The following is a 14,136-nucleotide window of genomic DNA, read 5'->3' on the forward strand; positions in this document are numbered from 1 at the left end:
AATTTACATCCTAACATTTACTATTACTTACTATTTTTACAATTTTTAAGTCCTTTGTTTGTAGTTAGGACACATTCTCCTAGCTTCATAAATTTACTCTTCATTTTTCCAACAACAGTGACTTTGATGGAAAAGAGCCGGCTTGGATGATGCCTTCACAAAAGCTTGGAAATTCTATATTCCACCTCGGAAATTTCAGACTTCAGATATCATAGCAACAGAATAAGTTTGGTGAATTGTCACTGTTTGCTGAACATTTAAATATGTGCAGCAGCTATTTATTTTTAATTTGGAAGCAGCAGTCATTTCTGAGTTCGACAGCTCAGAGCTTTTTTTTTTTTTTTGTTCTTGTAGTGAATGCAGCATCGGGATCTCAACCAAGATTTCCAAGACACGCCCCCACCCTACTTCTGATTGGTTAATGATGCTAGTTGGGGGAGAGAAAGTTGCATTAGATTCCTCTCCCCCGTCGTCCCCCTGCTGCCTTCAACTTCTTCCCTGGACATCGTGAACTCTCTATCTCGTATATGGAATAAGTGTTCAAGCAGTTAAGAAACTATAAATCCCTTGGAGCTCATCCAGTGTCACACTTATCCACTATCTACTACACGTCTATTTCCCAGTAGAACATTGAATTGTCACAAGGCGGTTTATGTTACTCACGTCTCCTGTCAGTGGTCATAATGTTATGCCTGATCGGCATAATTATGATATAATAATTTCAGACGAATTGCAACAGTAAGTTGATTAACTCATTGATCAGTCAAGAGAACACAAATAGACCATTATTATAGTAATTAACAGTTTTCTGAGATTGATTATTTTGAGTTTCCTCGTTTTGTCCAAACAACAGTTCAGAACCCAAAAATACTCACTTCACTATAATAGAACATTACGCATCTGAATGAATGACTGATTAACTTCTGACTAATTACAGTAACTAGATAATTAAGTAATTAAACAATTATTGCGGCTCTTGATTGAACGGCGTATGCTGCAGGCTACGAAAAAACACAACACGAACACATTTTCGCACTGAACGTCTCATTAACCACACACGGACGTGCGATGTTTGTGTTTACCTGAAGATGTCTTGTGTGTCCAGATCTATGTGCAGCCCGTTGATGAACAGGGCCGAGTCCCCCGGCTGCAACCCCAGAGTTCCTTTGAAAAACTGTGGAGAGAGAAACATCGATGTGACTCACAATCCATCAGACTCTAAAGCTTCCTGTTGAACAGCGGCCGAGCAGACCGCCACAAGGTGTCGTGCGTAACGTCGCGGCGGCGACCGTCGCGTTGTCAATTACAGTGTAAAACCAGAGGCCACGGTCGTAACGAGGCATGTTGACAGCTCCAAACAAGCACCGACAGCTCCGTGCAAAGCCAGTCTGTTTAGAGCAATCAAACAGACACGCTAAACAAATCTAATTATTAGAGAAAGGGTGGTGTGTGTGTGTGTGTCTGCACAGGAGAAAGGAAAGCTCAAAGTCGTTTCTGGTGCAGTCAAATCTCATTACAGAAAGACAAAGACATCAGATTAATCATACTCCAGACACTGCAATTACAACAAGACATGATTAACACAAATATTGTTCATCCCCGGCTGAACCGTGTGTGTGCGTGCGTGAGGGGGAAGTGTGAGCGCGCGAGTGTCCAAACTACTTCAATCAATAATAATTTCTCACTGCAGGACTCTGCTGAATGAATCACCGGTTCAGTAATTAGGACGTTTGTCTGCACGACTCCCACCACACACCCCAAGTCCCGTCTGCACACCAAGATAATGTGAGCAGAGCTTCGGGAGAGAAGGAGGAAGAGTGACGAGAGAAGAAGAAGAAGAAGAAGAAGAAGAAAAAAAAACCTGATTACCTATTCCATTAGCGGAGCAAGGCCAAACACATTGTCAAAAACTGAACGCTTTTCAAGAGAGGTGTTGTTTGCAATTTATAACGTAATAGAAGGGGTGAGGAACGAGTCAAAAACACAAAGCACAGTTCTCATTTTGAGATATTTCCCTCAAGACAAAAGCTCAGAGGCTGCGAGGCTGCGGCAATAACGCTTTCCTCTGCTTTTCTTCTTTATTGGATTAGATTGGTAAACAGTTGAGCCTAAATTATTTCCGAGCGCTTTCAGCAGGAGGGGAGAGCGCGCTGCCGGATAATGAAAAGACAGAGGGTGGTGGACGAGAGGTAGTTCATCAGGAGCCTTTGGGCAAACGTTAATATTTGGGAATAATTCGCTTCTAAAAGGGGTTAAAAAAAATATGATGTGGGGCTTTTGGCTTTCCATGCAAGGATGTGCAGCCAGTTGGCAACGTTTCAACAAGTCTGCAGGCAAATTTTAAAGCACATCTGTAGGAGACGGGAAAGGCAGGAAAATATAGGCTTAAAGCTTAAAGCTTGTCCATACAGTAGCGGACTTTAAATTTAGGTTGCATCACACACTTGAGGCTCACAGGGGAGACGTTCTCTCTAATATCAATCTTCAAACGCTTAAACGGTAGCGCAACACATAAAATAGGATATTATTTAGGTTATCGCACCAGACCAGAGAGCATTGAACGCATCGCCACGCTTGCTCTCGCAGGGGAAGTGAATGTAAACAACTTGCTGTAACTCTATCGACCCCCTCCTCTTACCCCTCCTTTCCCTTCTCCAGTTCTGTAAGTGGAAGAAATGCACCTGCAAGCTGCTTTGCAAAAGTCCGATCGAACCAAGAGGAGCAGAAGCAGCTGCAGGAGAAGAACTCGACTGCAACAAACGCGGACGAGGAAATGGTTTTATTCTTTTGAAAGATCTGGAGATGAGACTGTCAGGTTTGATATGTGTAGTGGGCTAGCTGACGTTAGCCTCGAGCGCTAATGTGTTTCCCTAACGACTGACATCCACATCGGCTGCTCCGTGTCCCTTCTCTCACTCGCGAAAGCGCCCACATGAATCTGTGAGTGATTCTTTAAGATCCAAGAACACCTTACGTTACTAGACGTGGACAGAAAATCTGTACCGAGCTACGTCCAGATATGTCCAGATTTAGTTGAATATACGTTGAATTAACTCAAAGGGAATAGAGGGTACGCATGTGATGTCACAGGTAGCCAAGTCGCCATGGTTACGGCCACTGAGTGGCAAAAAGTGACAGTTGAAGTTGAGCATGGAGATTAGTTAGCATTAGTTTGAATCGTAGCCTTTAATAGCGTCTAAATTGTAATTTTATTTAAATTTTTTAGTTTTTTAGGTGTTTTGTTTTGAATTGAGGGTACCAACAGATTTGAAAAGCAGTCAGAGATGGCTTACGTTACTTCTCAGTAAAGCTTTTAGCGTTAGCATTTTTTATTTAGCTACTGTACATTTGTCCCATATGGCCCAAGGCGGCAGTGACATCAATGCACGTCCTCTATACACGTCGTTAAAGAATTCTCCGTCTTATAGACGTCGTGTCAATAATTAAAAAGTAGAATACCACCGTCCTCATGATTTAATGATAGGTTGTGTGTTGTTTTTATCCTGTTACTGAGGAAGAGTGATCAATGCAGATGCACAGCCGAACAAACACGTACCTTTTGGTTCTCGCCAATCTCTTTGCGGATGTCAGAGCTGACCACTGTTTTAGTGATGGACCTGTGGGAGGAAGAGGAGGGGAAAAAAGGGGCAGACGAGTCAATATCTGCACAAACTCCTGACTGTAGCTACTGCTTGTGTGCATGTGTTTTCTTTTGTGTTATTTCTTCTGTACCTGGCTTTGGTGGGGAAGTTTTGACTGAGGTCTTTCATGACACTGAGGGCTTCAGCAGCGGGAGCAGCGAGGATGCGCGCTGCTGTCTGGAAACTCAGATCTATAAAAGACAAGGTGGACGGGTGGGTGGACGGAGAGGTCAAAAATGGAGAAGAAAGGTGAGTGGACACGAGTACAGAGGAGAGGAGGATACAGTGAAGAGTAATTTAAGGCTCAGATTTGTGAGGCATGAAGATTAAAAAAAAGATCAAAGAGTCAAATGTTAATAATAATAGTTTAAGAGTCTGTATCTGTAACATTTAACATCGGGAATGAAAACAGAGCGAAACGAATCATTTGATGGCGTCAAATGAAAACACATAAGAAGTTTTTATAATTGATTTAAACATGAATGTCAATGAGATTTCTGACTCAGAATGAAACCTGTTGGTCGCGCTTTCATGAACACTAAAAGGTCAAATTCAGTTTAAAAATAAGAAAAGACAAATGTTACTGCAATAATATAAAATTTACAAATTTCATTTAACAAGACTACGAGTTTACAGTCACACTAGAAGATCTGTGACGCTAGAAAGTTGCATTTGGGAATGTCGTTAATTTTTGCATTACTACATATAATATACAACATATAATTAAAATATCTGAAACCAAATACGTTTTTTATAATTAAATGGAGCTGGACATGAATTTATTTTAGTTAGTCACCCAAATATCATGGCAAAGTCATGTAATTGTGATTTTTAAACACATTAATAAGAAATGAATGTTGCGTTATTATAAATTCCTTATTGCATCTGAGGTCATATAAGACCAGGCTTGAATATGTTCATAACAAACTGTTTCCATGCGCAGAAAATTGAGCAACACAGAGCTTTGTTTTGCGAGGTAGCGAGGATGTAGTGAGGATTATTTCAATGCAGTGAGCGTCTCTGTAATGGTGTTGTAGCCAGTGTGATTATTAGCCCCCGGAGGTCTCCCTTTCTTTGTAAACAGGCTGAGCTAATGAGCCCCAGCGGGTTAGAGGATAAAGACAGACGTCTGCATGACAGTCTGACAGTCAAGCTCAGCCCCCTCATCCCCTCGCATCCTTTATAAAAACCAGAATCAAAGCAGCTGAACGCTCACGCAACCCCGACCGCATCTGATGATAGAAGTACGATGGGAGCTTTAGTAAATTAGCCAGTCGCTGCTATCAGTACATGTGCAGTATGAAAGATGGATGGAAAGGGAAGGAGAGGGGGGGGGACTCGAACCCACGTACAGTTATGTCTGCGAGACTCGGCTTGAATACATAATCAATACATGACGCAATTCTGATCAATAATGCTTTTATGTTGCGGCAGCAGACAATGCTCTCATAACTTCAAGACGTTACGACTCAAACGCATCGAGGGGACGCTGATCGACCGCGGCCATCGATTACAGATCTGTGCAGGGAAAGTTTCCGCTTCCACCGATACAGTGACGTCACGGTTAAACCAGCGGAAGTCAATATTAATTTCTTTTCATTTCAGAAGAATCGCCAGAATCAGAATTCATCACCGCTGCACGGCAGCACAACGGAATTAAAAGCATTTAAAGTGCTGATCACATGACAAAACAAGACCCTAAACAATAAACAATAAGTGACGTCATTCAAAAGTTAATGTATGATTCTGAGTATGCAGAATATATAAAGTAAAAGTGCATCGAGACATACGAACAAATAAATGTTATTACATAAATATATCTATTGGCAGTTTGTGCATGTTTCCGTTCGGCAGGGAAATTATTTATGATCCAGGTGTTAATCAAACTAATGAAACTGCATTAATAGCAAGTCTGGAAAAGGGACAGATATTCTGTCAGAGCTTTCACTCGATCAAGTGCTTCATAAATTTAAACACAGCAGCAGATGCTTCCACACGTACAGCTCAGTTAATTTGGTGTGGAAAAAAAATTGGCACGCTTCGTATTCATACTTTTCTAAATTTGAAAACAAACCAAGGCGTTTGAATATGAAGTCACGCAGACGGACGGGGACCTTATTAATCGACCGTTTTGGTGACGATCATACTGCAGCCCTACACGAACCCGCATGAGGAAATCGAATTCTAGCGACTGACGGCAAATAAAGCAGTTTTTACCACACGTGCTGTAGCCATTTACCTTCTGTGGCACTTAAAAAAAGCACAAAGAAATATAAATCGATATACCAGGATGATTGCATTGTTTTTTTTACTGGTATTGGCTAACTCAGTGATTAAATGGCTACTATATACATTTTTTAAGTTCAAAATAAAATTCGATTAAATGATTTTAGCGTGTGTATAAGTACTTTTTAGGCATATATATGTGTGTGTGAGTGTGTGTGTGTGTGTGTGTGTGTGTGTGTGTGTATGTGTGTGTGTGTGTGTGTGTGTGTGTGTGTGTGCATCCACAAACAGCCCTTTGCTGCAGGAGATGCTGCGGAAAATGCCCCCCGTTTACCAGTTTATTTTGTATTTTGCATAAGGGCGTTAAGAATTCTTTGAGTTCAATAAAAGTCTATGTTTTTGGTTAAATTGAGACGTGTAACATTTCTTGCCATTGTGGCATTTTTATCACGTAAACGGAGGGAGAAAAATCAGTATCGGCTCAGAAAAATCAGCAGCACGTATCAGCCAAGGCTGGTGTACAAAAACAAATCGGTGTTGGTATCAGCTCTTAAATAATCCATGTCGGTCGATCTCTAATTAAAATAAATACTCAAGAGTGCGCCTGGAAATCAACGAGTGACGGACAGGTAGAAACGAGGCTGGGGAAACACACAGTTTGTGTGGGATAGAAACTTACATGTTCTTTAGATTAAACTTATTTTACTTTCTGATGCATCATTAAAAATCCTTGCAGCCATATGGTGATGCAGAAATCATTATATATTCTTAAAGATATATTGTACGTATACTACTTTAATACAAACACATGTATATATTGTTGCCAGACATTGTCACTGGTCTGTTTCTAAGTTGTAGTGAGACACGTCGCTGTGAGCTTCTGTACTTGCGCTATGATTGATACGCTTCTCTACGTACTTCAAACAGCGGCAAGTGGAAGTGAGTGGATCATTTGGACTGAAAAAACATAAACAAAAACACGACTGTTACTTTTACTGAAGTGGCTGTAACACAGACGAGAGAGAAGACGTGCGAGTCGACTGTGTGTAGGAGGCAGGAGGCAGGAGGAGGTGCATTTTCTGTGCTTGTTAAGACACCGAGAGACGTGAGTGAGGAAATGTATTCTGGACCGGCAACAGAAGTGGGAGTTATTATACTTCTGCAGAGCTGAACATCAGGATTTTTATTTATTTTTTTTTTCAGGTCGTCTCGATCCAGTTCCAATCCACAGCTTTCATGCTCACGTAAATAAAGGAGAAAATGCCACAGGCTTCATTTGAACAGAGCCAGACGGGTTAAGTGTGAAAGTTTTTCCATTTACCATTCAGGACATAAAGGTTTCTCCGGATGAGGGAACAATTGATTTAATTCTGATGAGGACCTGGGATATTTTTTTTTTTTACCATTAGATAATTACCTTTTGTCAGCCTTAGCTATGAAACTAAAAAGACTCTCGAGGGTATATTTACAGGATAATAAAATTGATTCTTTGAAAATTTAAGTGGCAGGAATAACACCCTCAGGTGTCGTAACGGTGAAATGAGCGAGACTCATCGTTTATTTTTCGTCAGGCTGTCATGACGCCGTTTCGCTCTGTTGTACAATTTATTTATAACGGATGTAATACCATAAACGGATACTTCCTTGCGCGGCCTATTTGTTTGTATGGACAAATCTAGTCTTTAAGTGGGAAACAGAGGAAAATATGCTGATTGGTGAAAGAGGGGAACGGGATTTGGAAGGAGGCCCACCTTGCATCTGCCAGACTTTCAGCGGAGCCATTTCATTGGTGCTTTCCACTAAATGCTTCCTCAACTCTTTTAACTGTTCCTTCAGCTCTGGGTAGAGGGTCCTGGCGAGAGATACACAAACAGAGATAGGAGGTAAAACATCCAATTAAGAGAAAGTGGTCAGATTCACAGATTGACTTTTTTTTTTTTTTTTTTTTTAAGGTTAGTTTAGCAGAGATACGGTCAGTGCTTCGAGGGAATAAAGGAGTGTGGGCTGGAGTGAGTGGGGGTGCAGCTCCTGGAGCTACTCCAAGCTTTGAATTTTTATCACGGCCTGACACAGAGTCACTCACTTGAGTTTGCCAAAGAGGAATCCCTGGACCTCGTCCACTGGATCATTCTCCCCGATCACTGTAGCATTCACCTCCGCCCCTGAAACCACAATCAATTAACTCGATATTCACATCAGGACTCCTCTGGGACTAAACGTGTGTGCGCGTGGACAGTGTGTATTCCTAAGAGTGCGCACACCTTGGACTTGTGTGTCGTCCTTTGCCTTGTACTCTTGGTTTTTAATGGCCAGCTCCACTCCATAACCAGACAGGTACACCTTCTTTCCATTTGAATGCTGCAGGGAATGGAGGAAACATTGTAAAATAAATAATAAAATAGGAAGCAGAGGCTGTTCTTTTCTTGATAACAAGTGTGTTGTATCTCTGGAAGCACCACTGGAGGAGGCTTTCAGAAATTACTGTAAATACACTGAAAAGGTACAGACACTTGTTAACCCTTCAAGACCTAAACATCTGCTCATCGATTTAAAATAAATAAATAAAAATAATAATAATAAATAAAAAAAGCGTGCGGTATTGGAATTATCGTAATTCTCCGATGGACAAAATTTCAAGCGTGGCTGAACACTGGGAAGTTGCGTTTTCTGGTGAAAAAACCTGCCATTACGGTAATGATGACGCACCGCGGCTATAGGCTGAACGTTGGGGAGCGACGCAAGACCGGAGAGACCCAGGAAGAGAGAGTTGTTTGGAGGAATTTGTTGGTAAAAGTTAGTCATACCCTTGAGATGTCACGAAGACCTTCCAGACAAAAGCGCAACCTCTCAGTGTTCAGTCGCACTTTGAATTTTGTCAATTGCCCAAACCGCTGTGAGTTACGGTAACACAAAAACCGCGTGCTTTACCGGTTGGCCGGCGATCCGTTCGGTTAAAGGGTTACGTCACCAGGTAATTGAGCTGCCGTTTCATTTAACCTGCTTCGATAACAAATTCAACAATGTTTCTGCTCAGCTAATATTGTTTTCATCTCGTATTACGTTGCAATCATGTGTGCCTTCTGACTCCACCGACAGCTTTCCGGTACAGACCTCCAGCTGTTACCGGCTGCAGACACTAACCGTCCCCCTGACTGGCCTCGAAGCTATGAAGTAAAGAGTTAAGTCCTACAGCCTTTCCAATGGACAGATGGCAAGAATAATTTTGCATAATCAGAAGGAGAGGGGGGAAAAAAACGTATCAGCAGTCCCAATTCCACTTGGCACGACAAACTGAAGAGACACTTTTTTTTTTTATCTCAGGTGTAAATGAGGAGCCAGACTGAACTTAAGTTTTTTTTTTTTTTTTTTTTTTGAAGATGAGTGTAACTGAGCAGACAAGTGCTCTTAAATCATCCTCTTGCTTCTTATTCACTAGCAAGAGTACTTTTGGGATAACATGAGTTTCTGCTCGAATAAATTGAGTTAGCTTCAGCCGTTGTGGAGTGTGATGAAAATATGTGTTCATGGTTTAATGACTGGTCGAGAAGGACACTCCTTATTCTAATAAGATAAGCATTAGTTTTACTAACAGTGGTGCATGTACAGCCCATGTCAGAAAAAAGAAAATGGAACAGAGTGGCCCAATGAGAAGGGATTTTGGATAGGATTGAGAGACTCTTGGCAATCGGTTTAATAGGCAAATACACGGATCAGCCACAACATTAAAACCACTGACAGGAGAAGTGAATAACATTTTGTGACAATACAATGTTCTGCTGGGAAACTTTTGGACCTCGATGTGGGTGACATTTACACATGAACCACCCACCTAGACCAGACCAGACCAGACCACCCCTCACCCCATAGTAATGACACTACTTGATGGCAGCAGCCATTTCCTGTAGGACGCAGCCTGACACAGGCACACACATAAAAACTGTATGGGAACAACTAAAAAACACAAAGAACAGCACTAGAAGAACTCACTACACCCCAAACTGTTCAAGTATCTCTGGGATGATCCACAGAGGCCCCTCCCCTCAACCCATAGGACCCAAAGGCCCCCACTAACAAAGACACTAGACACCACAGGACACCCTCAGAAGGGCCACCTCCATTCTCTGATGTGTGTTACGCCTGATAACCATTGTTTCTAGTGGGAATAAATATATTATTTTGGAGAATGTTTGCCTTTCATTTTAAGTTCTTCCAGGAACGACAAAAAAAAAGGGGGTAGGAAAGTTTTAACGAAGCTGGAACTGAAGTGAGAGCGCTGAAAATGTGGGGTCTCTTTGGTCTTTTTAGTTCTTTATATATTTAGTTCTTTATATACTTTTTCTTACCAGATCATTTTGTTTAAAGTCTCTGATCAGAATGACTTTAATCAGGCTGAATATATATTGGCTAAAGTAAACACTTACTGCCAGGAAGTGGCGGAGCACATAAGTCACTGAGCCTTCGTGGACTTTGGATAAAACAGCTTGGTGAAGCCTCTGGAAATCTGGTTTCCCTATCTCGCCATAGAGAATGACGACGGGAGCGTTTGGATTTGACCCTGGGTATTTATGATCGCCTTTGAAAAGGTATGGTTTCGGCCTGAAAGAAAGAGATGGAGATTATAATTAGAAAATATGTCATTATTTTATTTCTCAAACCTAAATGTTCCATTTTTACCTCTGAGCAGCAGTTTTCAGTAGCGTTGCTAAGCTTTCTGCATCACATGTTTTTTGTCCATGGACACTGAAAAAAGCCGAGCAGCCGGAGGGAGGCGGTTCAGTGGAAGCGATCTAAAAAAAACCAACAAAAACAGGAGCATTATAAATATGATCCTCCTTAGTGTACAAGCATTGAAAAACAAGCATTAAGTTATCCTGTTACCTGTTGGAGGGAGTGTACAGTTGCAGAGTAGGCTCTCAGAGAGAGGGCAAACTTCAGCATGTTCAACTGGACGGAGCTGAGCAAAGCACTGGCTCTCTTCACGATTAGGTCATAGTAGGCCTGATCTGTGTCTGTGTGAGCACGGCAGACAAGTAATGACGTTTGACATTAATGAGTAGTCATCTATCCTGTTGCAGATCTTAAAAAATCACTTATTACTTTGAGATTACAGCAGTAATGGTCAAACACAGAATAAAAAGCACAATTTCCAGCTCCATTCTATCACGTTACTGCTTGGCCAAAAACACTGACACTGCAATTACTGCCAAGATGCTGCCTGCACATCATAAATTCAGCTGCTCGCAGCACAGAGACTAAAAGCGAAATCTGGTCTGGAGCGTGTGAAACAGCTTTACTTTACCATCGTGCTCTCCTTCTATGTTTTGATTGGCTTCCACAAAGTCCCAGAACTTCTCCTGGCTCTCCTCTGCCAGGAACTCGCTGGAGAAAAAGAATATGAAGCTTCAACAGCTGCGACTGTACACAACATTAACCGTGTTTGAGGGTACGGCAGCTAAAGGCATTCGGTGGCTTTTTCTAAAGGACACATCATTAAGACGAATGTTTAAAGGCTGTTGGAGGACAGTCTCACTAATGTCCCACAGGACACTGATTTATCCGCTCCCTAAATTTAATGCTGGGTGTAATGCGGCCAATTTGTTGCCACTGTAGAGCACTGCAGCGTCTTACCTGGCTTCTAGCAGCAGAGGAGTATCTGCCCATTTGGTTGTGAGAGTGGTGGTGACAGCCTTTGAGTCTGCACCCGCAGAAACTGTAGAGAGCAGCGAGAGCAGCAGGATCCGTGGGAGCCACATCCTCAACCCTACAAACGAAAACAGAGGAGAGAGGGAACATGAGCAGGGAACTGATGCTAAATGAGATCATACCAAAACACAGCAAGAATATGCATTACAGAGAAGAGAAGCTATATTATATTTACACTGACATGGAAACATTTTCTGTTTCTACGTGTGCACACAGTATTCAGCTTACACATCTTCATCACATTTCAGATGAATCATGTCATCATATCATAACCGTATCCAGTCAGTTCTCTCTGCTTCCTTGCATTTTTGTCTTCCATTCATATACTTGGTATGGACCTGGAGTCAGAGTACGTAACAGTGGGACTTATCGTTGTGCCATACGCCAGTATCAGAGGTACAATTATAAAAGTTGTGATGCCGCTTTCATCATCACTGCCAAACACAGCCAACTTGCCAAACACAGTAAGATACTGTTAATTTGCTAGAAAAAAAAAAGCCGGGACTAGGAGCCAAATCCTCCCCTCTAGCTGTACGATGCCATGTTTAGAGTTGTAGCAGTCGTCCAAGAATCCACACATAAAACAAACGTAATCAGGACAAACAAAAGTGTAATCACTGCTGATCATGGAGACACCTGTGAAGTGCTTTGTGTAGCAAATAAATAAAAAAAAGGACAATCCATCTAAGGCAAGAATCAAAACAAGGATTTTTTTTTCAAATGGGCAAAGCTCAGAAAAACCCTAAAGAACCCAAAGTCCGACAGGTGTCAGGTGAACTTTGATTATCTGGGAATGTAGTATCGCCTTTTTAAACAGGTCCATCATTTCCTAATACTCTCACTCCAGTCTTTAACTTAAAAAGTAAAGATTAATCTCGAAATAAGATTCAACAACAGATCTCAAAGAGCTGCTCCCTCCCCAAGTAAATGTAAATGAATTATTAATTTATCATAAAATTTAATTATTCATAATGTAAGAATATAACATTGCATAATGCTTTCTGTTAACATTTCTATGATTACAACAATTATACGCAGCTGACAACTATTTTCATAATCAATTACTCTTCCTCCTTGTCAAAGGTCTTGTTTTAAAGACATTACAGAACTCATTAATGGAGCAAATCATCTCATTTCCGAAAATTCAATTGGATTTGTAAATTTTTACCTAATCTACTAATTGGTTCTGTTTTTTCCCCATTAATATAATATTAAATACAATTATATAGTTAAATATTAGAACTTTTACAAAACTATAACAAAACATGAGTCAATGAAAGGAGTTGTGTTACCTCTTCACCTCGTTACATTGTGCCTAAACTTTGTGATTTTGTTTATAATGTGCTCACACGATGCGCTATAATTAACGGAAAGGCAGAAGGTAACTAGGGGCCCAGCATCCAGTTAACATTCAACCTCCGGATTAATAGAGAGTAATCAAAAGCTATGAGCAAGATGTAAAAGAGGAGACAATGGAACCCATATTCACATCACGATTACGCACAAACAATAATTTTATCAATCCGAAGCGCTGCATCTGTACAGTAAACAAAAAGCGCCATGATGTTTGGCCAATAGGAGACTTCAGCGTGTCTCCTTCGTCCAATGAGCATAGAGGTTTCGACATCCGTGTTGATTCCATGACAATGATCGGAGCTTTCACATTGCCTCTAATACCGAGCTAATTGCCACCTAGAATAATCTCGTTCTGTGTTGTGCTTTTATTGCCGTCACAACCACATCCCGAGCTAAAACTATCAGCGAGATAAATGAAAGCTGAGCGACAGGAGCTAGCTAACTTCTCCAGCACAAGAGGAACAAAAACACCACATTTAAACCGTCTTCATTCGCTCACAGGCAGCTAATCTCTGTGTGTCTATATAAAGAAATTAAGCAAGCTTTAATGCACGCATTTAAAGGTTCATTTATCCAGAAAGAGCAATGATTTATCCTCACCGAAGCCGGCTCCGTTGCTTCCTGCCTCCATGATCCTATGGGAGTGGCTGTATGGGTCCTTCAGCCCGATGAGGTAACCGCAAAATTTGCCTGTTCAAAATTACTGAAAATCCTACGGGCATTAAACTATTTAATAAATTAACGCCGAAACGTGACTTGAGGACAAAATAGCACATTTCACAGAGATAATTAAAAATTGAAGAGTGGGGAAACGGAACCTAAAAAAGCAATTAACTTTACTGCCTAACCCTTGCCTTCCCTACCGAAAAAAAAAAAAAACATAATTAAACCAAACGTGATTTCTTTTTTTTTCTAACTTGGTTTTAATTTCTTTTTATTTATTTATTTATTTTTTTAGATAAGACATTAGCATATATAATTGAGAGAAATTGTTAATGTTTGTTAATTATATATATTTAAAAGTGCTGGGAGTAAACAGCAGGAAGACTGATCTAATATTGTCAAAAAATATGTAAGTAAAAAATATATATGTATCAGTTCATGTATGCATGAGCTACTCCCTTTTAAGTTTACATCTCAGGTTTACAGTTTATATTTTATTTTATTCAATTTTAATTTATTTTATTTTATTTTTCTCAGTCTTGCATCT

At 40.8% G+C, this 14,136-nt stretch overlaps 1 protein-coding gene across 2 annotated transcripts in view; it reads right to left on the reverse strand.

Moving 5' to 3' along the window:
* The window catches only part of uggt1 (UDP-glucose glycoprotein glucosyltransferase 1), a 30,843-nt gene extending 17,253 nt beyond the window's left edge, over positions 1 to 13,590 (reverse strand). For both annotated transcript variants that reach the window (XM_047610808.1, XM_047610807.1), the window contains exons 1-12: positions 13,527 to 13,590; positions 11,496 to 11,628; positions 11,167 to 11,246; positions 10,746 to 10,876; positions 10,542 to 10,654; positions 10,289 to 10,463; positions 8,129 to 8,225; positions 7,951 to 8,029; positions 7,619 to 7,719; positions 3,733 to 3,832; positions 3,557 to 3,617; positions 1,083 to 1,174 (exon numbers count right to left, since the gene is read on the reverse strand). In XM_047610808.1, the coding sequence (XP_047466764.1) occupies positions 1,083 to 1,174; positions 3,557 to 3,617; positions 3,733 to 3,832; positions 7,619 to 7,719; positions 7,951 to 8,029; positions 8,129 to 8,225; positions 10,289 to 10,463; positions 10,542 to 10,654; positions 10,746 to 10,876; positions 11,167 to 11,246; positions 11,496 to 11,628; positions 13,527 to 13,557 (1,193 nt within the window). In that variant the 5' untranslated portion in view covers positions 13,558 to 13,590. The remainder of the gene's footprint in view (positions 1 to 1,082; positions 1,175 to 3,556; positions 3,618 to 3,732; positions 3,833 to 7,618; positions 7,720 to 7,950; positions 8,030 to 8,128; positions 8,226 to 10,288; positions 10,464 to 10,541; positions 10,655 to 10,745; positions 10,877 to 11,166; positions 11,247 to 11,495; positions 11,629 to 13,526) is intronic.
* Between the last annotated feature and the right edge of the window lie 546 nt (positions 13,591 to 14,136).

Source organism: Mugil cephalus, chromosome 17, assembly GCF_022458985.1.
Source record: "Mugil cephalus isolate CIBA_MC_2020 chromosome 17, CIBA_Mcephalus_1.1, whole genome shotgun sequence".
Classification (NCBI taxonomy): domain Eukaryota; kingdom Metazoa; phylum Chordata; class Actinopteri; order Mugiliformes; family Mugilidae; genus Mugil; species Mugil cephalus.